General features: G+C 44.1%; 1 protein-coding gene across 1 annotated transcript in view; it reads right to left on the bottom strand.

Annotated features, from left to right (window-relative positions):
• The window catches only part of CDK14 (cyclin dependent kinase 14), a 2,636,151-nt gene that overhangs the window by 1,705,320 nt on the left and 904,010 nt on the right, over window positions 1–26,821 (bottom strand). The window contains exon 5 of the mRNA XM_078663634.1: window positions 25,759–25,838. Within this exon, the coding sequence (XP_078519760.1) occupies window positions 25,759–25,838 (80 nt within the window). The remainder of the gene's footprint in view (window positions 1–25,758; window positions 25,839–26,821) is intronic.

Here is a 26,821-nt window from a genome sequence, read left to right as displayed (position 1 = left end):
CAAAGTTCTGGAAGGGGTATAAGGAACCAACAGGTCTCTTATGCCTCCAGACCTGTTTGTAGCCAAAGCCCCATAGATCAAACACAGGGACTTAAAGGAGATCCTGGCCTCAATCGGAAGCCAATGTAATGTCTTTCTCGCAGCAGTGGCTGAGGCACGCTTAGGTAAGTCCAGTACAAACTTGGCTGCGGCGTTCTGCACCATCTGAAGCCGCAGTAACAGACCCTTGTTGATACCTAGATATAAGGCATTGCAATAGTCAAGTCTGGAACCTATTAATGCTACTACAACTTGCTTTCTGGCTTGAGGGGACAGATAGTGCTTAATCTTCCGCAAAATATTTATTATCCCCCAACATGTGGAGATAGTCCTGTTTACTTGCTGACCCATCCCCAGGGTTGGGTCAATCATGACTCCTAAGTTCCTGGCAAGGGCAGTGGGTACAGGGCAAGCTCCCAGAGATGTAGGCCACCATTCCGCAGACCAAATGTCCTCCTTTCCACCAAACACTAGAATTTCTGTCTTCTCGCCATTAAGCTTCAATGAATTGCAAATCATCCATTGAGCGACTGCCTCCATACAGGATCTAAAATTGGGGGCAGCAGAGATGACAGGTTGGGCGAGAGACAGCAAAATCTGAGTGTCATCGGCATAGGAGTCTACCTCTATCCCATATGATCTAATAAACCTGGCAAGTGGGGTCACATAGATGTTAAAAAGGGTCGGACTTAATGCCGACCCCTGAGGGACCCCACAATGCACAGGAAAGGATGGAGATAGAAACTCCACCAGCTTAACTCTCTGTTCCCTCTGGCCGAGGAAAGAGGCCAGCAAACTAAGCGCGGGCCCCTCAACCCCTATCTCCCTCAGTCGAGATGTTAACACCGAGGGAGACAGAGTATCAAACGCAGCCGTAAGATCTAACAGGATAAGGAGGGTAGTCTGGCCCTTATCAACTCTAGTGCGGATGTTATCAAACACTATGGTAAGGGCCGACTCCGTACTATGCCCTCTCCTAAATCCATGCTGCGAATGATCCAAAAGGCCAGAGGTTTCCAGAAAGGCTGCAAGATGCTGGTTAAGATGGGTTTCCAGCATCTTTGCAGGGGCTGGGAGCAGCGAGATGGGGCGGAAGTTTTTAAGAATCCCCGGATCTAATGTGGGCTTTTTTAATAGTGGCTTAACCACTGCTTTTTTCCATTGTAAGGGGAAAATCCCATCCATCATTGCCCTATTCATGATCTCTAATAACGGAGGCAGAAGAGTCTCCTTGCATTTTTTGAGGAGTTTCAGTGGGCAGGGGTCTAGGGGAGACCCAGACCTAGTCTTGTTCAAAAGGGCTTCAAGATCCTGGAGGGAGAGGGGTGGAAAATTGGACAAACACCCTAAGGACACCTCCTCGGGTGATGTTAGCGGGGGGATAGGTAAGCACGGAGAGATAAATAGTGAAATCCTCTGTAGCTCTAACGTCGAATATATGTCCACAATTTTAGACTGAAAAGATTGTGCAACATCATTGCAGAGCTGCTGTGAGCTGAAAACGGGATCTGGCACCTTCAAAGAGGTGAGCGTGTCTACGATCTTAAACAGCTCTTTCGGGGAGGTGAGCGAGGTAGTACGGGTCGTAAAATACTCTTGCTTAGTCCTTATCACCTCCGCCTTATAATTCCTCAAGAGGGTTTTATGATTTTCCCTATCCCGCATATCCCAACTAGTCCTCCAGAGACGTTCTTGTCTCCTTACTCCCTGCCTAAGGAGTCTTAATGGTTCCGAGAACCAAGGGGCCGAGGGACTCTTCCTGGCAGAGTAACGCAATGAAGCTGGGGCAAGTTCGTCAATAGCTGTTTTAATGGCACTATCCATCCTAAGTACTGCTGAACCTACATCCTCCTCCGAGGAGATCGCCAAACTGGGCAATCTGGGGGCGAGCGCATCATTAGTTATATTCTTGAAGTTACGCCTCAGTTCCATTTTACTTGACTCGTTCCCCTTGCTATTGACAGTGGCTATCATTAATTCTATAGGGACAGCGTAATGGTCCGACCAAGAAAGAGGGATAGGTGTCTCAATGGTCAACCGGGTGTCATTCGAGAAGACCCCCATCCAACGTATTACCTGCCTGATGAGTGGGACCCTTAACTAGCTGTTGCAACCCACAGGCAGAGAAAGTATCCAATAGGGATAGGGTTTCATTGGACTCCAGATTTTCCAAATGGAAATTCAAGTCCCCCAGAACAGTTAAATGCTCACAGCCGAAATGAGGCTCTAGAATATTAAGCATATAATGGCCAAAATCCGCTCTAGTCCCCGGGGGTCGATAGATGAGAAAGCCCATGAACGGAAGCATATATGATGCGTTAATCGAAAACTGAAGGGCCTGAAAAGTGTCCTGAGGTTCTGATAGTGAAGTGATACGGCAGGAATAGCAGTTCCTATAAAGGATACCCAACCCTCCACCTATACGTCCAACTCTGTCCTCCCTCACCAGCGTATATCCTTCAGGTACTGCTTCCACCAAATCTGGTCCGGAGGAATCCTTAGCCCACGTTTCCGTAATAAAAACCCAAGAGGGTTTCCTAGCCAAAACAAAATCCTTAAATGCGAGATTGTTCTTAATCAATGACCTCGCATTCATAAGAAACCCCTTTTCTCTCCTCAAGCTATTACCGGATTTAACACTCGGACCTGCCGGTATAACGTCCGCGGACGAAACCGGCACCGTAGGGGCAGTCAGAAAACAGCTGCAGCCGGGGAAAGTATGGAGCGTCTCCGGGGTGTTCCTATGGTGACATGGCAACCTAGAAGGCTTGAGAGTAATCATATCCTGCCATGAGTACCAGATCCCAACATACTCACCTTCAGTATGTCCAGTCTCCCAGCTATCCAGCCCGTCCTTAGCGCGGACGGGCGCAGACGGGCTGGACTCTGGCGTGACTCCGGCATTACTGCGGCACACACGCTGATCCCTCACAACACATTTCTATGATACGTTCGTTACTTGGCATAGACAGTTACTGTTCAAGACACATACGAGACTTTGCAACCATAAGTGCCTTCTTATGAGAGTTATGAAGAAAAACATTTCATTAAAGAGGTCACAAGAATGTGAGAGAAGTTTAAAAAACAAAAAAATAAAACAAGTAATTGATTGATGGTAGTCCCGTTGGGCTGGCGCTATCCTGGCACCACACAGCGGACATCTCTATGCTCGAAGGCATATTATGGCATAGGCCAGTAGACGTTTGTCCCATACAAAACATGCTTACTCTCAACCTGAGAGAGAAGGTTTGGCAGCAGTATGGACTTTTCCATGTATTACTCTATGAAAAGCATTTTACACCAGTAACTGATCAGCAAGCTTTATTAACTATGTTTGGCAATCCAAAAGCATAGATGCCCCCTCGCATTGAACGGTGCGGACTCCAATTACAAGAGTAGGATTTCACCATTTTACATCATTCAGGGAAGGATCAAGACCCTGCTGACAACTTTTCCAGCGTGCCTATACAAGGTCAGGTACTCCATCCAAGATGTCTGTGGCCTACATTAATTTCATTGGAAAGTCAAATATGCCAGCTGCCATATCATTAGCTCAGATCATCACTGCCATGAGCCATGATAGTGACATGCTGAAGCTGAAAAGATATAATTACCCATCAATTGTGCAACCAACATGCCTGACCTCTCACTGCTGATGGTGAATACCAAAAGTACAAAAACTTTACAGATGAATGGTCTATAACTCAGGAAGGAGTTATCATGCAAGGGCTGAGAATCGCAATTCCTTAATATAGAAGATAACTGAAGTGGCTCACAAAGGACATCAGGATATTGCTGCCACCAGGAGAGCTCTCTGAAATCCAGTCTGGTTTCCATATTTAGATGGGAGGGTTGAACAGGAACACAAGGTCTGTCAACTATGTAACTGTTTCTCTACAAACATTGGTCAACATACTCTTACCATGTCAGAACTTCGTCAGCATGCATGAAGGGAGTAACAATAGACAATCAAACTACGACTGTGGAGGAATCAATTAACTCAGGCAAGCAGGGTGGAAGCGATAGATGTGATAACAACAATAGAGCCCCCTAAGGCAACACAAGACCGGAACGGATGTGTTAAAAATGTGCCGGATCATATTATTGTTAGCGATCCGGAGTGTGACACCCAGCCACCAGCAAAATGCCCCAGAAACCCTGAGGTTGCTTCCAAAGAGAAAATAATGAGTAAAAAAATATAAAGCATGTCACAGCAGAAGCTACCTCAGCCACTGGTCCCATAGGAAAATCCAATCGGAAAAAGCAAACTAAAAACACCCAATTAGAATCTACAAAATTAATGACAACAGTGAAAGAACTAGGTAGATACAAGACACCTTAACTTCCAGAGTGGCTTCGATTGAGGATCTGTTAAAAAATATCCCCAGAGGAATGAACAGTGTAGTTACTCAGGCAAGCCCGCTACACAACCTATAAGCAAAGGGGGGCAATTGAGCCCAGCAATGTAGGGTCAACAACAGACCCTCAGGCTGCCCCTATGTTAGATAAAAGCACATTAAAGAATCATATTGTAAGATGTGCCAAATAAAGGTCGTGCCAAAGCCGCAAGTAGAAATCATAATGCCCGCTGTACAATCTACCCACATGACTTGGGGGGTAGGGGGGAGAGTTGGAAATAAGAGGGTAAGCCTGCAACCTTTTAGTATTCCATCTCCAAACAATAACAAATAGCCTAAACTTTGTGAGCACCAAAATGCACACTTGTCCAATTGGGATCAATTGGATCTCCCTCCAGCAGCCACGCCCTACACAGTAGTTATTGCAAATATACCGAGATTAACATCTCATGAAACAGAATCTTGGGATACCTTCAGAAATAAGGCATTGTATTGGATAGGTATGAAAACAGGCCTAACCCAGCCACTCTTTTCAGATTTTAATATGGTGAGAAGAGTTAGCTGGATTGGCAGAGAGCCTAAAATGTTGCATTGTGACTGTGTGGTATTATTGTTTAGTAATCACTGTCCTTGATAGATAACATTCTCAGAAGATTGGGTAGTCAAACAATTACTATTAATGGTATTAACCTTTTGCAGTTGGGTTTTTTCTATCACCCCCATGCAAACCTTAGCACAAGATCTAGAAACAGGTTTGGGAAGATAGCTGAAAACGGGAAACATCCTTTACAACGCTGTGTTCACACCACGTGGCCTTTACGACGCAGCCATTACAACGCAAGTCGTGCCTGTGGACTTATTTAAAGCCAATTTGCTACTATGGGCCCCATTGTTGACCCAAGTGATAGAAGCTTGTTGCTCCTAATGGCTTATTACAATCACTCCTGGTTCCGATCTTTAAGAAAGGGGATCGACAAAACCTGGCTTGTTACCGGCAAATATCACTTCTTGATTCCCTGGTTAAGGTGGTGGGGCGCATAGTACTTAACATACTCCAGGATTGGACTGATAATATCAGAGTTGCAGTTTCGTTTTCTGGCAGGCCTGGGTACGGTCGAGCAGGGGATTAAACCTAAACCTGCTAATCAGAAAGTTTGCAGTTGCCAAGCAGTGCAGATTATATCTGGCCTTTGTTGACCCAACTGCAGCATTCGACTGCGAGGAACCTGATAAATTGTGGATCATATTGGCCAATATGGGTATGGAATTGCAAATCTTAAATTTTCTGAGACAGCGTTACGCAAATATGAGAGCTAGGGTACGCTAAGGGGTAAAAGGTGAATGTACGGCTTCATTCGGCGTGGAGAAGGGGTAAGACAGGGCTTTGTCCTGGTACCATTTTCATTTATGCTATGCACCAATGGATTAGGACAAGTACTGGTGGATCAGTGCCAGGACTTGCCAAAAATTGACAAATGCCCTATGCCGGTCCTCCTCCACGCCGATGATGCAGCTGTAATGTCATGCACACAATTGGAGCTACAATTGGTGTTAACCTCTTTCACCATTTTTATGCAGAAGCTGGGTGTTCGAGTAAATATAACAAAGACATTTATTTTAAAGTGTGGAAGAGGAAGCGCTAAGTGCAGAGACATATACAGACAAAACAATGATAGATTTCACAAAGACATTTCCCTACTTAGGAATTCTTTTTGATCCTAGGGGAACGTGGTCCCAGGCAGTTAAGGACAGGATGCTTTTATTCCTGAAATCTACAGCAGCCCAATCGAATTGTGTTAGGAAACTGGGAAAAAGAACCCTTGAGGAACTGATAAACATATATAGGGCAAAATGCTTTACCACCGCTATATATGAGGCAGGCATATGGGGTTATACTAATGCTCAGCCCCTACAGATGGTGGAAAACGCTTTTCTAAGACTTCTCCTAGGGGTCCCAGATAGCTCTTGCACTTATATATGTCATGCAGAATTGGGGTTACCAGACATAATCGATTTAATATAAATCCAACCAGTCCTCTTATGGCACAGAATATGGACTAACAAAAAACAGACTCAACAGGGATATTATTAGAGATTGTATTAAACTTGACCGGGCCTTCAACATCCCATGGTTGAAATATATAAAAGATTTTATGCATGATTTAGGACACCCAGAATACTATGAGGAGCCAAGTTCTACGCTCCTGGTTACTAGAAAATGTTTTAAAAGAGAGTGTATGACTCTTTTAGAGTCCTGCAGATTCTCTGCAGAAATAGGGAGGCCAACAGTCCACTTTAATCAGCTGACACTTACTGCATATGATATGTAGCCATACCTAAAATACATGGAGGATATACAGGCTAGATTTGTCCTGACCCGATTTAGGTTTGTTATCTTCCACCAAATAACATCTTTCCCTACAATGGGCAAAAACGCTAAGTAAGTGTCCATGTGACGATGTGTCAGTTCAATCTACAATTCATGTGGTGCTTTTTTGTAAATTTTACTTAGTACAAACAAAGAGATAGATTTTACCATTATTAAAGATATTGGATTTTACACAATGCCGACCTGCACTATTGTTTTTGCAAGTTTCACAGTATGAGGATTTTAACAGGCCTATAGCATGATTTTTAAGGAATGTAATTGAATGCAGAAAAGCTATGATATTAGATTTTAAAGATTTTAAAATTGAATCTTTTTAGGATTCAGTATAAGATTTTCAGTTTGATTAAATCACTGTATATAATAATTGATAACTGTGGTTTTTATTATATATGAAATGTGTACAATGATACATACTGGTTTTTATTATTTTCGCTTTTATGATTTTTTTGTAAAAAATCGAATAAAGTATATTGAATTGAATTGAAGGAGAGGCCAGTCATCAGGTCAAATAAACGAAGAAAGACACAAGGAGGCTCCAGAAAAAACAATCCGCAGAAAAAAATAAGAATGGATGGTTGCAAGGAACAAGAAAAAGACCTGATCATTAATTTATCTAAACACATTCTTACCGAACATGAAAAAAGTTTATTAAATAAATGCCTCACGTTCTCACCGGAAAAACATTACGACCATGTGGAAACTCAAATTGATATATACAAATTTGTACGCAAATTAAAATTAGCAAAATATTTTGCGAAATCCAATATCAGAGGAGGAGTCACTGACACTGATGACAATTCCATTGCTGTCAACCCTTCAACAGAGTTAACAATTTCTGAAATAACTGATTTAAAAACGGCATATGACTTAACCACATGAGCGCTAGCGAAATTCCGCTCCTGTGCTCATGTTTTAAAAAACCCATTATTCATGACGAGCTGGGCTCGTCATGAGCGTGCGAGGAGGCTACCTCATGACGAGCCCAGCTCGTCATGAGCGTCGAAGGGGTTAATGCATGATCTTAATGATGAAAATATGGCATAATCACAAATACTAGAGGAAATGGGCATTGAAACAGGCAAACACATGGGCACCAATTTGAAAACCAAATCAAAGTTTTATCCAGAGTTACATCTTGGCAACCGATTGCACGTTCCATGATCTAGTGGTCTCTGAACTAGAAAAAATGAATAGAGTGAAACATGGCCAAAGAAAGGAAAATCTTTCACAAGAGGAGCATCAAGCTATGATTGAACTCAAGAAAAATGATCTAATAGAAATAAAACCAGCAGACAAAGGAGGCAATATAGTCATTCTAGACAGCGATGAAGATATATGGGAAGTGATGCGACAACTAAATGCTGATACTAACAACAAGAGGTTAAAGAGCAATCTGATCAATGAGCTCATGGTTGATCTCAACAATAAACTTGTAGAATGGCATAGAAGGGGCCTATTGAGTGTACAAGAAATGCATTTTCTGTTGAATGACAGTCCAATCGTACCTACCATATACTTTCTACCAAAAGTCCATAAGACTCTGATAGGGCCTCCAGGAAGACCCATTATTTCCAGATTTATTTATTTGGTGTTTTTTAAAGCACAAACTTGACCACATAGGGTGTCAGAGCGCTTCACAGTTAAAGGATGTGACTATTTTTCCTTTAGTATATTACTCTGGACAGCATTAAAGACTGAATTAAAAATTGTTACAGACACTTCACTCAACAAGAAAGACTCTAGCACATTCACAGAATGTAAGTCTAGAGAAACCATAGCATAAAGGAAAGCAATCAACTATAAAGAACAGGTGAAAATAGATCTTAGCAAAAGATGCTCTTGTGTCTCAGTTGTGGGTCTCTGTATGAAAATACTGCTACCTATGTGGACCATTTCCTAGCACCTATTGTGTTAACCTTAAGTTCATACATTAAGGATACCGGTGACTTCTTAAGAGTTCTCACGGACACCGGCTGGCAAAATGGATATCTACTTGTAACGAATGTGACATTACTTTATTCATCAATTAGTCATGAAATTGGCCTAAGGGCAGATACTTTTTGAAGCACCAATTGAAAAACTGCAGCATACACAAATGTTGTTGGAGATGATCGAACTGTGTCTAAGAAATAAAAAATGTATTTTCAATCATGTCTTCAACCCTCAATTTTGTGGCACCGCCATGGGAGTTTCTTTTTCTCCGAGCTATGCTAACCTTATGATGGGTTGGTGGGAGAAGACCATAGCTTGGAAAGGGGAAAATGAACAATATATGGCGAAAGTAGCCCTTTGGCTTAGATTCATAGATGATCTGTTCTTGATATGGAATGGGACTCCAACAGAATTTATGGAATGCTGCTTAATACTCACCAACAACTAAGTGGTTCTGACATTTACAGTGCGCCAGGAGCCGTGTTTGCAGAGTGGTATGAAAAGAGGGCGTGGGCTAAGACCACTCCCAGCAATCCAGGTGTGTGGCGCTTACTGGAGGTAACAGGATGGCTAGTTGGCCCCCAGGGACCCTAAGGAATGAAGGGGACTTAATACCCCAACTTAGAATGCGCCAGGAGCTGCGTTTGCAGAGTGGTGGGGAAAGGAAGCGTGGCCTTTGTCCACCTCTCAGCAATCCTACTGTGTGGGGCATACTGGAGGTAAGAGGTAGGCTAGTTGGCCCCTAAAGGACTCCCAGCAGCGAAGGGGACTTCAATCCCCATCCAAGAGCGCGTCAAGGAGTGCGTTTGCAGAGTGGTGGGCAAAGGGGGCGTGGCCTGCTATGAGAACTTAGCAATCTTGCTGTGCGTGACTTACTGGAGGTAATAAGAGGGGTAGTTGGTCCCCAAGGCTGTCTTTGGGGGCCAACTTCCACTCTTGTTACCTCCAGTAAGTCCCACACAATGGGATTGCAAAGACTTCTTCGGAGGACATGCCCCCCCCCCTTTCTCCACCACTCTGCAAACGCACCTCTTAGTAGGAGTGGTCTGAGCCAACGCCCCCCCCTTTTTATACCACTCTGCAAACACGGCTCCTGGCGCACTGCTGCTTGGGGAAGTCCACTTGTGTCCTGAGGTCCTCAGGACACAAGAGGACCTCATCGCCCCACCAGCAGAGTGCCAAGAGGCGCATTTGCAGAGTGGTGTAAAAAGGGGCGTGGCCTCGGATCACCTCTTTGCAAACCAGCTAGGTGGCGCTTATTGGAAGTACCTGGTGGGCTAGTTGGACCCAGGGACCTTCAGTATTCATGGGGACTTAATTTCCCAACTTACAATGCGCCAAGGGGAGCGCTTGCAGAGTGCTGCAGGAAGGGGACAGGGTCTCCGGCGTGATGCCGGCTTTAAAAAAAAATAATAATAAATTTGAATTGGGGCTGTGTGGCCCCCCTTCTTTTACCATTTTTGGGGCCCTGGGGACCCCATCCCCCAGGGCCTGACCCTTTTAAAAAATGTATTAATTGGTAAGGGAGGCCATGTGGCCCTCCTCCCTAGGCCACGATAAGCCCCAGAGACTCCATCCCCCGGGGCCGTCCTGCCATTTTTAAATAAAATTAAATTGGAGGGGTGCCGAGTAGCCCCCTTCCCGGGCCACTTCTGGCCCCAGGAACCCCATTCCCAGAGCCGGCCCTCAAGTTGGGGACCATGGAGGGGGCCCCAATCAGGGCCGGACTGAGAACCAAAACCGGCCCTGGCAAAGTGCTCGGCCGGCCCCCTGGGAGTGCGACGGAACTCTTTGCAGGGCTGGAAAAACGGCCTTGTAACAAAAACGGCCCCCAGGGCACAAAACCGGCCCCCACCCTTGCGGCGCACCGGGGGATTGCCCGGTGCCCGCAACGGCCAGTCCGGGCTTGGCCCCAATGACCCCACAGTCCCAACCTGCTCCCCGCCTCCTGCGGGAGCCGGCATTGCTTTTGAGCGAGGGGAGCTGCTAATATGCAGCTCCCCTTGCTCAAACGAAATCTTGCTTTGCTTCGTTGAAGCGAGAGCAGGTTTCCAGCTCTCAGTTCAATGAAGCAAAGCATTGTTTGTATGACAGAGCGGGAGCCATGCTCCCACCCTGCCCTAGCACTTAGCAATGCCCCGGGCTATTGCAGGATCCGGCCCTAGTGGGTGGCGGTCCCCAGGGCCATCAAGGGCTCCAGGAGGGGGGCCGCGCGGGCCCCCTCCCATCATTTAACATAGCCCCGCGGAGGTGGTGGTCCCCGGGGCTTGAGGGGGCACACGAGTCCCCCACAAATAATTGAAGAAAGCCCTGGGGAGGTGGTGGTCCCCGTGTTGTGATTTAGCAGCGATTAAGTTAAGCATTAGCAGAAGACATCTTGTATTTAGAGACTATCTTGTCCGTTTCGTGGAATCCATTTTTCATTTCTGTCAGCCATTTTGTTTGCCATGTGCTCTGTCCTACCTTCCTGTCAACTGCTCTTGAAATCTGCCTAGAGACGAGATATATTTAGCCTCTTCTGCTTCGCACATGCTCAGTTGAGCTTACAGCTGTCCCCAACTTGTAACTGTCAGGATGTGTCCACCAGAATTAGCTAACTGTCAGCCCCTCCCACTTGTTGCCAGCACACTCTCTGTATGACCTTATATGTATTTAAAACCAGCATTCTGCACTTGTACCGCCTTCATTTGAGCCCCTGTGTGGGTATAAAAGGACCAAGTTCCTTCCATTCAGTGTGCTACTTCATACAATACCGAAGGGTGCTGTGTGAATGTAGTTCCACCTCATGAGGTTTAATAAACTCTGTCTTTTCTATTCCAGCTTCTGTGCCAACTTCTTTCTATTGGTCTGAGGACTCTGTGCAGAGAAGGGAGATCCCCTAGCACTGGTAGGCCTTGCTGAGGCTCACCACCACAAATTGGCGCTTCCAACGTGGGGCTTATCGGCGACTCGGATGCCCAAAGGACTGGTCGAGACGAAGGATTGGAATTTCGCTTTTGAACGCTATCGCTGCCTGAGGAGACCCGAGTCTTGGCACCCACGGCGTTTTTCCTTTCTTTCTGATCTGACCATCCAGTGGTGCCGGACCTCAACTGAGATCTCTTCTGTTGATTCGCCGTGCAGTGACCATTTGGTCGATTTGAGAACTTGGCAGTTGGAACCTGGACACCATTTGATTGGTCCGAGCCGTTCTGTGTCACTTGCTGTTGGTTTTGATGCCTTTGATTGGTAAGGTAGTTTAGTAACACTGACTGTGGCTTTTTGTTTGTATGATTGGCCAATATTAGAATTTGTTTGACAATTCTATATGTATTGCAATTCATATAGACAGGTAATGAGGAGATTTTTCTCTATTTGAATTTGTTTGAACAAAGCAACGTACGAAGAGTACTTTAAATGTTACTTTGATCATAATACTGCATATTCTGCACTATTTTTGGCATGCCTGTTTCCAGCACACTTCATAGGATGTGTTGCTTTTGTAGTGGTACCAATTTGAGACCTGACGAAGCACAACCGGCCCCCCTGGAGGGGACGCCTAATAGGGACATGTATGTTAAGTATTGTATTTCTTCCATAATGTACAGCACGTTATGGAATAAATACACTTGTAAAGATCGTGAGTTGCGTTGGCCTATGCATGGGTCATTTGATTTGCGAAAGATTCAGTATGTGGAGCAACGGATGTTTAAGCTCATTGCACCATCAGGATTCAAGCAAGCCGGGCCGAAGAGGGCTGTAATGCCAGAAACCGGTCCCCGGAAGCTTGTTTCCTTTCCAGTGAAGAATTGGCTTGGTAGTTTGGTCTGCCCTGTTCCCATAATGCACTGGGCCAGGGACAGACTAATTTGCATATAGCCAGGTTCTGAACTGGGATGGTGCAGTGAGCTAAAAAACGGTGATGGATCAAGCCCTGATCTGTTGACTGGGTAGGAGTGTTCTGATTAACTCAGATACTCTGTCCATCACCACCCCCCTTTTTGAAATTATTTTGGCCACCATGAGTGTGGAAGGGTATGCTCAGACATGAGTCCCTTGCTCATTGCACCATCAGGATTCAAGCAAGCCGGGCCGAAGACGGCTGTAATGCCAGAAACCGGTCCCCGGAAGCTTGTTTCCTTTCCAGTGAGGAATTGGCTTGGTAGTTTGGTCTGCCCTGTTCCCATGATGCACTGGGCCAGGGACAGACTAATTTGCATATAGCCAGGTTCTGAACTGGGATGGTGCAGTGAGCTAAAAAACGGTGATGGATCAAGCCCTGATCTGTTGACTGGGTAGGAGTGTTCTGATTAACTCAGATACTCTGTCCATCACCACCCCCCTTTTTGAAATTATTTTGGCCACCATGAGTGTGGAAGGGTATGCTCAGACATGAGTCCCTTGCTCATTGCACCATCAGGATTCAAGCAAGCGGGCCGAAGACGGCTGTAATGCCAGAAACCGGTCCCCGGAAGCTTGTTTCCTTTCCAGTGAAGAATTGGCTTGGTAGTTTGGTCTGCCCTGTTCCCATGATGCACTGGGCCAGGGACAGACTAATTTGCATATAGCCAGGTTCTGAACTGGGATGGTGCAGTGAGCTAAAAAACGGTGATGGATCAAGCCCTGATCTGTTGACTGGGTAGGAGTGTTCTGATTAACTCAGATACTCTGTCCATCACCACCCCCTTTTGAAATTATTTTGGCCACCACAAGTGTGGAAGGGTATGCTCAGACGTGAGTCCCTTGCTCACTGCACCATCAGGATTCAAGCAAGCCGGGCCGAAGACGGCTGTAATGCCAGAAACCGGTCCCCGGAAGCTTGTTTCCTTTCCAGTGAAGAATTGGCTTGGTAGTTTGGTCTGCCCTGTTCCCACGATGCACTGGGCCAGGGACAGACTAATTTGCATATAGCCAGGTTCTGAACTGGGATGGTGCAGTGAGCTAAAAAACGGTGATGGATCAAGCCCTGATCTGTTGACTGGGTAGGAGTGTTCTGATTAACTCAGATACTCTGTCCATCACCACCCCCTTTTGAAATTATTTTGGCCACCACAAGTGTGGAAGGGTATGCTCAGACGTGAGTCCCTTGCTCACTGCACCATCAGGATTCAAGCAAGCCTGGCCGAAGACGGCTGTAATGCCAGAAACCGGTCCCCGGAAGCTTGTTTCCTTTCCAGTGAAGAATTGGCTTGGTAGTTTGGTCTGCCCTGTTCCCATGATGCACTGGGCCAGGGACAGACTAATTTGCATATAGCCAGGTTCTGAACTGGGATGGTGCAGTGAGCTAAAAAACGGTGATGGATCAAGCCCTGATCTGTTGATCGGGTAGGAGTGTTCTGATTAACTCAGATACTCTGTCCATCACCACCCCCCTTTTTGAAATTATTTTGGCCACCATGAGTGTGGAAGGGTATGCTCAGACATGAGTCCCTTGCTCATTGCACCATCAGGATTCAAGCAAGCCGGGCCGAAGACGGCTGTAATGCCAGAAACCGGTCCCCGGAAGCTTGTTTCCTTTCCAGTGAAGAATTGGCTTGGTAGTTTGGTCTGCCCTGTTCCCATGATGCACTGGGCCAGGGACAGACTAATTTGCATATAGCCAGGTTCTGAACTGGGATGGTGCAGTGAGCTAAAAAACGGTGATGGATCAAGCCCTGATCTGTTGACTGGGTAGGAGTGTTCTGATTAACTCAGATACTCTGTCCATCACCACCCCCCTTTTTGAAATTAAGCGAAAGGCTAGGCAAGATATGTTTGAATGTGTACGAATGTGGGAGAAAGAAGTTCATGAGCGAATGAAGCGTGAGCAAGCCTTAATTGAAAAAGAACAACGTAAGAGCATTCATGCGAAAGCATTGGCAATGAAAAATAGGGAAATTAAAGAAATTAAAGAGAGGGAAGATAGGGAGCGTCATTTAGAGGTAAATGGCCAATACGCTGTTCGTAGACCTCTTTATCCAATTCTTAATAAACCCCAAGATGATTATCTCTTATTAGATCGTTGTCCACCTCTGTATACTCTTCCTACTGCTCCTTATGAGTCAGATAAGGACTCTCCTACAGACCAGAACAAAGCTCGATAAACTCGTTCAATGTTATCTGCTGGGCGTGCAACTGACATTAGATCTGCTGAGCTTAAAGCCGTTCGTAGTACTGCCACTGCTTCTGAACCTTTAGATAGTATAAAAGGTTGGCAGGAAAGAGAGCAAATATATTTTACCAATATATTTGCCTCAGAGGTTATTGAACGATTTAGGAAACATTCGGTAGAAATGGAGCCCGATGATGTAGCAGCTGATTGTAAACAATTACGTGACGGTCTTTTTGTCTTCTCCCAGGTGCCTGACATGATCAGACGCTTGGTTAAAATGCGTATTGACGCAGCCCATTTGCGAGAGGGGAAAAAGGCAGCAGCTGCAGCTGCACAAACATCCCACGTCAGCATGGCATGAACTTCTACTCTTGAAACAGATAAGAATGTTGTAATTAATGTGAAACCCATGCAGGAAGCCGCGCCCTTATATGTTCCTCCTAAGGGATCGGGTACAAATGATAAGACTTCTGTAGATGCTAAAGGGTATTTTATTTATAATTGGGTTTACACTCCTTGGAATAGAGCAGATGTTATGGCCCTTAAAAATGCATTGCCTTATCCGCGAAATAATCCAGCAGCCTTTTATGAGGAAGTTGAGGGTGCAATTAGTTCTTGTACTATGACTTTGCCTGATATTGACTTGTTTTTTGGACTAATATTACCGCCTGATATGTGGAGAACTGTGCGTAAAGTTGATGACCGTGCGACATTTGGAGCATTATAGAAAGATTTAGAGCAGTTAGATGAAGACAGAGAACCTGCACAGAAACCGTGTCAGTTAATTTTAGACCTTTCGGCAGCTATATTAGTTAAGTTAAAGACGATTATTCCCCCTAAAAAGATAGATTGGACTGTATTAGCGTTGTGTAACCAAAAGGCCGATGAATCGGTTTCAGATTTCTTTACACACTTTGAAGAGGCATTCCACGATTTTAGTGGCCAGTCATTGATAGATGACACGGGTAGGCATCTGTTTGTCGATAAATATGTCGCAAACCTTTTGCCAGGAATAGCTAGTCGCCTAAAGGCCAGTGAGAGTTTATGGACTACCTCTTCTCCGGTTTCTCTCCTAACCATGGCTCAGTATTATGAGCGACAAGAATTAGAAGCTAAAGGTAATGAGGATAAAAAGTCTAAAGAGTTGAAAACAAAGGTTATGTTAGCTGAAGCTTATGGCCCACCTTCTAGAGGTAATGATAGAGTCGGACATGGATCTTATGGTTCGTCTTTTCCTTCTTATACTCGTTCGAATTTATCTGTTGACCAGTGTGCGTACTGCAAGAAATTTGGACATTGGCTTTCAGATTGTCCAGTACTGCGTGCTCAGCAGTGTCCACGTGGTCGGGGACAAATGGGAAATCACTCAGGATATTCAGGACCTAGAGGAAGCATGAATGATCGCGCAAGGTTTGATGAAAATACACATGGGCAGGATGGGTTTAACACTTTTGATAGAAGGAACCAATATCAAATGTCCGACTATGTGCCGTCTGATTTACAAGATTCTGCTTATGCATAGGATTGCCTAGGATGGGGTAAGGAATCAGTTGAAGTTCCAGTAGATCAGAGGGGTCCCTATGTTACAGCACATGTTTTGGGTTCTACTGATCAGTTTCTGGTTAATACAGGAGCTACTTGTAGCGCCTTGTCTAAACAATTGGTTCCAAGGGCTCCTCTGTCTGGCTTAACCATTACATCGATAGGTTTCGATGGAACACCTTCCCTTAGCCCATTGTCACAACCACTCGCATTCCATGTTGATAAGTTTACTGCTCCATGTACGTTTTTGCTTTCTCAAAACACACCAGACAATATTGTGAGTCTTGATATGCTTAAATATTTCAGGGCTACGATACGATGTTCTCCGGAAGGAGTACGGGTTATTTTGAATGACAACTACCCTGTGATTGAGATATCTTGTATTGTTAAAGAGGACATTGCACTAGCCTCACTCCTTAGTACTTTGTGGGCTACTTCAGACACCGATGTAGGGCAAATGGTTATTCCGCCAGTGCATATTAGTGTCAAGGAGGGTGCTTCTTTGCCAAGACTGCCTCAGTATAAGATTTCTCGAGAAGGAGAAGAAGCACTCACACGCATTGCACATGACTTGATCAAAGTAGGGGTCGTAGAAGAAGTTTCTTACAATGTTTGCAATAGTCCGATTCTTCCCATTTTGAAAAAAGATACTGACACTAAGATTTACAGATTTATCATTGACTTGAGAGAAGTAAACAAGATTGTAGTACCGCAGTACTCTGTGGTTTCTGACATAACAACACTACTTACTTTGGTTTCTCCGACAGCGACTACATTCTCTGTTATAGACTTGAAGAACGCTTTCTTTTCGATCCCTATTCATCCTGATAGCCGATATTTGTTTGGGTTCACTTTGAATAATCGATCGTATAGATATTGTAGAGTTCCTCAAGGCTATACTGAGAGTCCTAGTATTTACAGTCAAGCATTAAAGAGACAGCTTAATTCCTTTACTTTGCCTGAAGGAGTGGCTCTCATACAATATGTCGATGACATCTTGTTGGCAGCCGATACGCCTGAACTATGTGAAGAGTGTACTTTGTCTTTGCTTTCTTTTCTTGCTACACACCATCATAAAATGTCACGAAAGAAATTGCAATATTGTAGACCGAAGGTAACCTACTTAGGTCACCTTCTGTCTAAGGAGGGCCGTGCACTGACACCAGATCGCATTCAAGCAATTTTAGACAACCCAGTACCTTCCACACAGAAAGATGTCCGTGCATTAATTGGTCTGACTTCGTTTTGTAGGCAATGGATATTGGGCTTTTCAGACTTTGTTAAACCCCCTGCTAGCGCTTCTGACTAAAAACACTCCGATCCCCCTTCCATGGACAGATGAATGCCAAAATGCTTTTCGTCAGTTAAGACAAGCTCTTTGTTCTGCACCAGTGTTAGGCACACCAGATTACACAAAGGATTTTACACTCTATGTACACGAGAAAGATGGGTGTGCATTGTCAGTTTTAGTACAGACACATGGTGATAAGCAGAGTCCCTGTGCATATTTTTCTGCAGTTCTTGATCCTGTTGCTCGTGCATTGCCTGGATGCTTCCGTTCGGTTGCAGCGACAGCTGTGTCCATATGTCAGAGTGAAGGGATAGTTTTTTCACACAAACTGTTGGTGCTAGTACCCCATGCAGTAGATGACCCTTTGTATCAGACCTAAACACAACTCTTAACTAGTGCTCGCCTGACAGGATACGAATTGACACTGTTAGCACCTCATATTACCTTGAAGAGGTGCGCGACACTGAACCCAGCCACTTTGTTGCCATATCCTGTGCCTCAGTCTCAGTCAAAGGAACCTCGCGATTGTATATTCCTTACTGAGGAACAGACAAAGGGTCGCATCAATTTGCAAGATACGCCCCTTCCAGATGTAGATGGGGAATTGTGGGTTGATGGGTCCTGTTTGAAGTTACCAGATGGCACGACTTCATCTGCTTATGCAATCACCACGCTTGAGACAGTAGTGGAAACATTTGCATTCTTCAGAAGTCGGCTCATGCAGCTGAACTAATAGCTTTGACACGAGCGTGTGAACTTAGCACTGACTTGTGTGTGAACATTTACACGGATAGCAGCTATGCTTTTGGAGTGGTTCATGATTTTGGCCTACTCTGGAAGGAAAGAGGCTTTCTTACATCCCACGGGATGCAGATGATGCACGGAGAATTAGTACATAATCTCTTGACTGCACTCACATATCCAAAGAAAGTTGCTATTATGAAGTGTAGCGCACACAAGAAAATCATTAACAAAATAGGACAAGGAAATGCCTTTGCAGATCGCGTAGCTCGTGAGAATGCGATGCAACGAAGCACTACATCCATGTACGTAGTAAAGTCTTAAGCTGAGCGTTGGCATGACGCTAGAGAGGAAGTATTGGATATAGAGAGATCTGCCTCTGTGGAAGAGCTTGAGCAAATGTCTAAAGAAGGAATGTTAGACGATGAGGGCTGTTGACATAACAAAGAAATGAATAAATGAAAATTGCCTGCAGCCTATTTACAACCTATGGTTCAAATGGCACATGGGCTGGCACATGTTGGAGCTCTAGCAATAACTAAATTGCTTACGCAAGTTTGAGAGTATCATGAAATTGCCAGCACACCTAAAAGAGTGGTACAGTCCTGTTTGATCTGTTGGCTGTATAATCCTGGAAAAGGAACACGGACTCCTACAGGAGGGTTTGCTACACCAACCGCACCTTTTGAGGTTTTGCAGATGGATTACATCTAACTTGAACGTTGCAATAATCTGAAATATGTCTTAGTGGTGGTATGTGCCTTCAGAAAATGGATAGAGGCATACCCTACGAAGGATAATACTGCTCTCACTACAGCAAAGGTGCTTCTGAAGGAGTTTTTCCCTAGATATGGTGTTTGTACATTTTTGTGGAGTGACAACGGACCTCATTTTATTGGGCAAGTTGTTGAGCATGTCCTGAAAGGATTAGAGATCAAACAGAAGTTCCATACAGTCTTCCACCCGCAATCAGTAGGGTTAGTGGAAAGATACAATGCTATTTTAAAATTGAAGTTGGCGAAAATACTGACTTCCACGTCTTTAAAGTGGCCAGATGCATTACACTTGGCATTGTTGTCCATAAGATCGGTGCCACATTCACGATCTCTTCTCACCCCGTACAAAGTGTTCTTTGGGAGACTGATGAATATTTGGGGAGTTCCTAAGCCACGCCCTATACATGATGTTCCTTGTGTTCTGATGAATGATTATTTAGCACAGTTAACCAACAGTTTGTTCCCTATTCATCAACAGGTTCGAGAAGCGCTTCCTGACAGATCTACAGGTGAGGCCCACGAACTCCGTCCTGATGACTATGTGATGGTCAAGGTCTTCGACAGATCGAACAACCTGGAACCGAGGTGGCGAGGTCCGGAGCAAGTGCTCCTTGCGACAAGGACAGCAGTTCGAGTGACGAACAAGAAGAACTCGGTCCATAGCACACACTGTAAGCGTGTGTCGCCTGCCTTGGTGAAACCTACTGTGCTGACCGACCATCGAGAAATTCTGGAGACGGAGAAAGGTCAAGCTATCTCACCTGATGAATCTGCGGAAGTCTTCCCGGACCACACGATTCCTGAAGCATCGGGATACCACTTGAGACCGAGGAAAGAATCAACAGTGTTGAAAAAGACTGGTTGAGCTACCGCCCTGGATTAGTGAAACAGAGAGCCGATGTGGCAAGGGGGAGGGATCTGCCCTGCGTTAGTGTAGTGACACTGTCTTGGCCCGTGGTGAAGAAATCAGCGGCTGCCCAAGGGATAAGAGCTCCAACGCTTGTTTTCAACGAGTTATAGAAAGATCAATTATCGCTGTTGCTGCAATGAATAACAAAAGAATCCTTTGTGCTGTAGGGTTTGTTGTTGCTCTGGTGGTTATGGCGATAATCACCTGGTTTGTTGAGAAAGTGGCTCCTGCTCGACAGCTTCTTGTTGCCACTACTCCAGCTTCAGTGGAACATCATTTTACACTTCCCTATCACGAGCAGAAGCATCGACAATCCTACTTAAATAACACATTCATCCAGATGTTGCATCATACACACAATGCCACGAATGCTACCAACTGTTGGGTGTGTGGAATGATACCTGCACACCAAAAGAAAGGAGGAACACCTTTTATTCCTCTACCCATAATGGTTCATGTCAAGCTTGGTATGCTCTTTTGTTTGCTTTCGGAAAACCCTCAGTAGGAGGAATTATCTTTCATCTGAACAAAGTATGCTATCAAGATAAAGATGGTTATCCTCAAGCTAAAGGGACTAAATGGGAAGAGTACCAACCGGACAATATTTCAACAGCATATGTGTTCATGAATATGAGGAACATTAAAGACAATGGACCTTTTGTAATTTCTGTGACCAGAGCTAAAGCAGAACTGTGTATAAGTAGTGTTGGGAGAATTCCAGTAGGACGGAGTGAATGTATTTTGACATTGATTATTGAAGGAGCTAACAACAGTAGTTTAACGTCTTCGCATCATACTTATTTTGTATGTGGTAATAAAGGATACTATCAATTACCTGTTGGGTGGTCCAGGGTATGTTACATATCATTTTTGTTACCACCTGTGTTCTTGACCCCTCCATCATATCACCTGAATTTAAAGTAGTATAATGACATTTCCAAGAATAGATATAAACGAACAATAAGTGCAGATGAAGTTGACCAGACAGATACCACTTTGCAACAATATGTCAATTTCAATTTGGGTTTGTTCTTCTTTGTGGGTGCTGCATTGAATAGCAGAAAGATAAGGCGATTAACTCGTGTTGTGGAAGCTGTCACCAATCAAACAGCTATGGCACTTGGGAACATTACAGAGGAACTGCAAATTGCAAGGATTGTAGCACTCCAAAATAGGATGTTATTAGACGTAATTTTGGCTGATCGTGGTGGTGCATGTCATCGGTACTAGTTGTTGTGTTTTCATTCCGGATCACTCACCTTCAGCATATGATGCAATCTCAAAACTGCATACGATTGCTGCAGAAATTCACAAAGAGACTGGTACATGGACATTTTCGAACTGGATATGGACACTCTTTGCTACTTGGGGCTGGAAGCTACTGACTATTCTATGTATACTACTGGTGATACTATTTACATGTATACAATGTGGTCCTATGCTTTGCTCCATGTGCATCACTGCTTGTACACCTGTCGAAAGAAATATTGCAAACATAAAAGCACAACAAATGTTAAATAATGAAATTACTGAGATGATGAACATCAATGTACAGGTTGCATATCTAGATTACCCCAGATAAACGAATGTCTTCAGCCAATGCTGAAAGGGTCGTCTGTTGTAATTTAGCAGCGATTAGGTTAAGCATTAGCAGAAGACATCTTGTATTTAGAGACTATCTTGTCCGTTTTGTGGAACCCATTTTGCATTTCTGTCAGCCATTTTGTTTGCCATGTGCTCGCCATGTGCTCTGTCCTACCTTCCTGTCAACTGCTCTTGAAATCTGCCTAGAAACGAGATATATTTAGCCTCTTCTGCTTCGCACATGCTCAGTTGAGCTTACAGCTGTCCCCAACTTGTAACTGTCAGGATGTGTCCACCAGAATTAGCTAACTGTCAGCCCCTCCCACTTGTTGCCAGCACACTCTGTATGACCTTATATGTATTTAAAACCAGCATTCTGTACTTGTACCGCCTTCATTTGAGGGTGTGTGGGTATAAAAGGACCAAGCTCCTTCCATTCAGTGTGCTACTTCATACATTACCGAAGGGTGCTGTGTGAATGTAGTTCCACCTCATGAGGTTGAATAAACTCTGTCTTTTCTATTCCAGCTTCTGTGCCAACTTCTTTCTATTGGTCTGAGGACTCTGTGCAGAGAAGGGAGAATCCTTAGCACTGGTAGGCCTTGCTGAGGCTCACCACCACACCCAGGGTTTGGGGGGGGGGGGGTCCGTGAGGCCTCCCAACCCACATAAAAAAAGAAATACATTTGAGCCACGGGGAGGTGGAGGTCCCCGGGACAGCGGGGGCCGCATATGCCAGCGCATATTTAAATAAAGCCGTGGGGAGGTGGCAGTCCCCAGGGCATGGGGTGCTGGGAGGCCACTTGCATCTCAATCAACAAGCCCCGGGAGGTGGTGGTCCCCAGGGCGGAGGGGGCCCCCATGGGCCACTGCTATATATTTTGGCATTGCCCCCAGGACCTGTCCCACTCGGGAGCTGATAGATAACGAAGCGTGGAGCCCGCGCTTCATCATTTTTTTATTTTCACAGCAGGATTCGTGCACCCAGTGATAATTCTACCGATGCTTTTTTAAAAATGTTTTTTTGGGGCCTGGGGGTGTTTCTACCCTGCCCCCTTTTCTTGTTTTTCACCTTTTTCTCTACTAATTTCTTGTGACTTGTTACTGAGTCACCAGATGGCTGCCAACTCTTCCTGGTTTGGAGTGTTGACAGCAAATCAGAGTGAAGATCGTGCCCGGGAGGGTTCGCGATGCCTCTTCGGTGCTCAAATATCGATATTTTAATTTTTTTAATTTCTCAGTAACTACTGAATGGATTTACACTATTTTAAAAAAAGGTCTCTTTGTGAAACAAGAGCTACCTTTTTGCTTAATTTGGTGTAATTCTGTTCAGCAGTTCGGGCTGTAGCCTGTTCCACTTTTCACACACACACACACATTTTTTGTGGGGATGATTTGTAAAGAATTTAATTTTTTTTAATTAACAGTGGGTGATATCTAGTGTCTTGCGATATTTATGAACGGAACTCTTTTGGCTCCTAACGGACTCCATAGAGCTATGACGTAGAGGCCAGAGCCAAATGCCATAAAAGCTTGTTTTAGAATGTTGGTTTCACAGTTACACGTTGCAGAATAAAGGCTTGTAATACGAAGCTCCATGTGCATCATGATTATTAGAAGGTTCCCCGGCTGGTAAGATGCTACAAAAACCACTTGTTATGTACAAAAAAGTGAAACAGTATGCAATTTATTTGGTAGTCTTAGAAATGTTGCGAATAAATACTCAGGAGAACCTCATTCCAGAATTATGTATTTGGGTTATTTGTGAAGCTTGCCAAAGAGGAATTGTAATTAGGGTTTCGCAAAGTTGCAGTAAATTAGCAACATTGCAAATATTTTGTAAAACGATATCGGCTTTAAGTTTAAATCAAACTGCGATCAAAAAAGTGCCCTTCGAATCAGCTAAAAAAATTACCAAGAGCAAAAGCAGCAAACATTTACCTTTTTTTTTGTTTGTGATAAGGCGCTCAATCTTTCCCTGCCACTAATAGCTCCAAGGTGAGATTTCCGAGTGCAACTATTCCTGCAACCTGCCGGCTGTAGCAATGGGTGAAGTGAAACTATGTGAGCCTTGAGCAAATTCAGGGAATGTCATAGTTCTTCAGAAAGTAGAATAGTCCCTGAATTGGCCCAAATGTACAGATGTAAGTACAACTGTATCCACCACAACTTATAATGCTCCTTGGAAGGGATTGCCTTGGATGGAGTTGTGTGACTACATGAAAATATTTACTTAACCAGCACATTTTGCCAAACAAGTGAGCCCCTCACTTCATGACTAGTACATGTCTGACACCAATAGCATGTCGTGAGTGACCCAGCGCGAGCATCATCAGTCTGCAACCCTTGATTCCACTTTACTGTTTACTAATTCCATGCACATTTCAAGTTACAGTTGAACAGATTACAGGACCAAAATATGCAGCATCAAACTAGTCAAATCAGAAAAAGTTATCACTGTGACTTTACTAAACAGTAACTAGTCAGTGATTGAAGATCAACAGGAAAGAAATGCAATCTAGTGGTAAATAGTAAAGAGAAAGGGAATGCTATGAAATTTGTAAAAAGCTACGCACTTTGGTTAGAAAACCTATAGTACCAAGAATAACAAGCATTTGCAATGCAATTGGACTCGCATTCGCAAGAGTTTGAGATATTGGCATTGTAAATAAAAAAATTTTTTATTTATGTGTTGGTTTTTAAAACATAAATAAAAGGCATTGTCATTTACAATGCCAATAGCTTAACTGTCACAAATACGAGACCTATTGCATTGCAAATGCTTGCTTTTTTTGCACCCACATACAATGCTCGAGCGAATTCACATTTCTGTTTTCATTTCCAGTTCACTACTTTTGAAAGTACCAAAGGCTACCAGTCACTTTATTATAAAAATTACCATCTAACCACAATTAAACCACAAGATATACCGTACACGGAAAAAACTGTGTAGTCCACACTAATACCATGATACTAATAACCTGGCGTACGTTCACACAACCTTGTATGGCTAGCCATCAGGATCTTTGTTGGGTTTGTGATTAGCGTCCGTTTACAAAGCACGCCATTGTCCCCAGGAGCCTCCAGTCAGTGAATAGCATTTGAGAGGAAAGGTTCGCTCAGAGCCACGAGTGCTCCATCCTTTGCCTCGCGCCTTATTGTTGGGGAATCGGCATGGAGGGGAGGCTGTGAGGCAGCACTGGCTGCCCTGGATAGAGCAGGATCCTAGTGTGTGCACATAATAAAAGCCTAATAAAAGCAAGGAGCAGGACTCTATTCTTAAATTGTCCCACACTGCAAAAATAAATATATATTTTTTGTTAAATTAACCCACATTTTTAAAAGAAGATGCGCGGGCGCCATTGCAAGCCATACAATTTAAAATTAAAGATGTTGGTGTCATTACTGTTGTGCCGCGTTGTGGGAAAAAATGCAATGTTTAAAAAATAGAGTAAAAAAAGAAAGGCGCGTGACCACCATTGCTAAAGCTCTATAAAAACAAATCAAAGATATTGTGTACATGACAGCTGTGGGGTGGGAGGGGAGGGCGCATCTCTCAACAATAGCCAGAAGATGGTCATTAACAAAATAGAGCTAAAAAACTGTAGTTACAACATACTAAGAAACAACACATGTAAAAGGTCCAGTTCTTTTGGGAGGTAACAACAGAAGACAGAGAGGTACTAAGGAGGGACTAATAAGTCTGTTAACAAATTAAAAGTCAACATTTACAAAAGCAATATTAGCAGCCCATCAAAAAGATGGGCGGAGAGTGGGCGTAGCTTCAAGTCCATACCTCAATACAGCATGTCTTGAAGAACAGCGCTACGAATGCCTAGGCGAGACCTAAAAAAGAACGTTCCTACAAATCCCTTTTTTCTTCGGTAAATGCATGCTTCCGTAAGCCAGAAAAACATTTCACTGGTAAGCAAGAGACATACTGACACCGGCATGCATGGATCAACAAAGGAACAAACAGCTAACTATATGTCTCTAGAGCATGCAAGGCAAAATAGCTCCTGTTACTACTCAAAAATGAGAATCGTTTTTCTGTTGCAGAGTAATTCAAACAATAGTGAATGTCATACTTCTGCAGCAAGCATACAATAAATTAAAATACACCTACCTTCCCTGATTGCTGTAAATGGAGTACCTTCCTCTTCTTGTAGTCTGATCACCTTCAGTGCGACTAGCTTCCCATTGACCCTGAAAGAAAGGGATAAGTCATATAAACCAGCTGTAAAACAGTTTCCAGACTGAACTTTACAATTTCATATGAACCATAATAAATCATATTGATTTAAAGTTCTGCAGTCGGGGTACCCATCACAACTGTGACGGATATGCCTTGTGCTGTATTGCAAGTACATTATCTCCAATGGTACTTGTAAAACAGTGGGCATCAAAGTTGTGATGGAGTAACCCATTCAACAAACTCTAAATCAAAACGCATTTCGGCAGCAGGCACACTACACATATAATGTGCCTCATTCATTAATATATAGTATTATGTTACATAAAATTCCGCCCACTGATCTGATAATGTGGAAATGGGCAGTGTAGGGCCCATTCTTCACAATCATGAATTAGGACTAAGCTGCTTGACCGTCTCCCCACTTCTTAAAGATCAGTCTGATGTCCCACCTGAGGAGCTGCAGTCCTTTCAAGTGCCATCTGTCTTCTAGCAAACAGTGGGGTGTGTCCATGATGACACACACATGAAGCAGGTTTTTTTCGACCTGTGGTTTGGTCGTAGCATGTTCATGCTGCCTTTTGGCAAGTGGCTAGGGTACAATCTCTGACTGTTCTCTATGTTAGATGAAACAAAAGGACACAAGAGATCAACTTGAATATCATCAAAAGCCCTCTCCTTGGAGGAGCATTATTTGTGGACCAGTAGTGCTATTCCGTGAATTAATTTTTAAGCGGCATGTCACATGTTATTTCTCTGCTTTCCATGGGTGGAGTATGAATGTAAATAATTGTGCTCAGGTGGATTGCTTTGGTGCTCTGTAAGCTGATCATGTGACCCAGAAACACAGGCCCATACCTCTAATGTCAGGCTTAATAAAACCTCTCTCACTGCGAATCTAATGGGCTAAGATGGGGATAGTGTGAGTTTGAAGAATGATGCAGGCAAAATGACTGGCCTGGTAGACCTGTCAAAAACAGTCCGTGGCAACACTCAT

Source organism: Lissotriton helveticus, chromosome 10 (genome assembly GCF_964261635.1).
Source record: "Lissotriton helveticus chromosome 10, aLisHel1.1, whole genome shotgun sequence".
Classification (NCBI taxonomy): Eukaryota; Metazoa; Chordata; class Amphibia; order Caudata; family Salamandridae; genus Lissotriton; species Lissotriton helveticus.
Note: the sequence above shows the minus strand (reverse complement) of the source record. Positions and strands in the feature narration are given on the sequence as shown.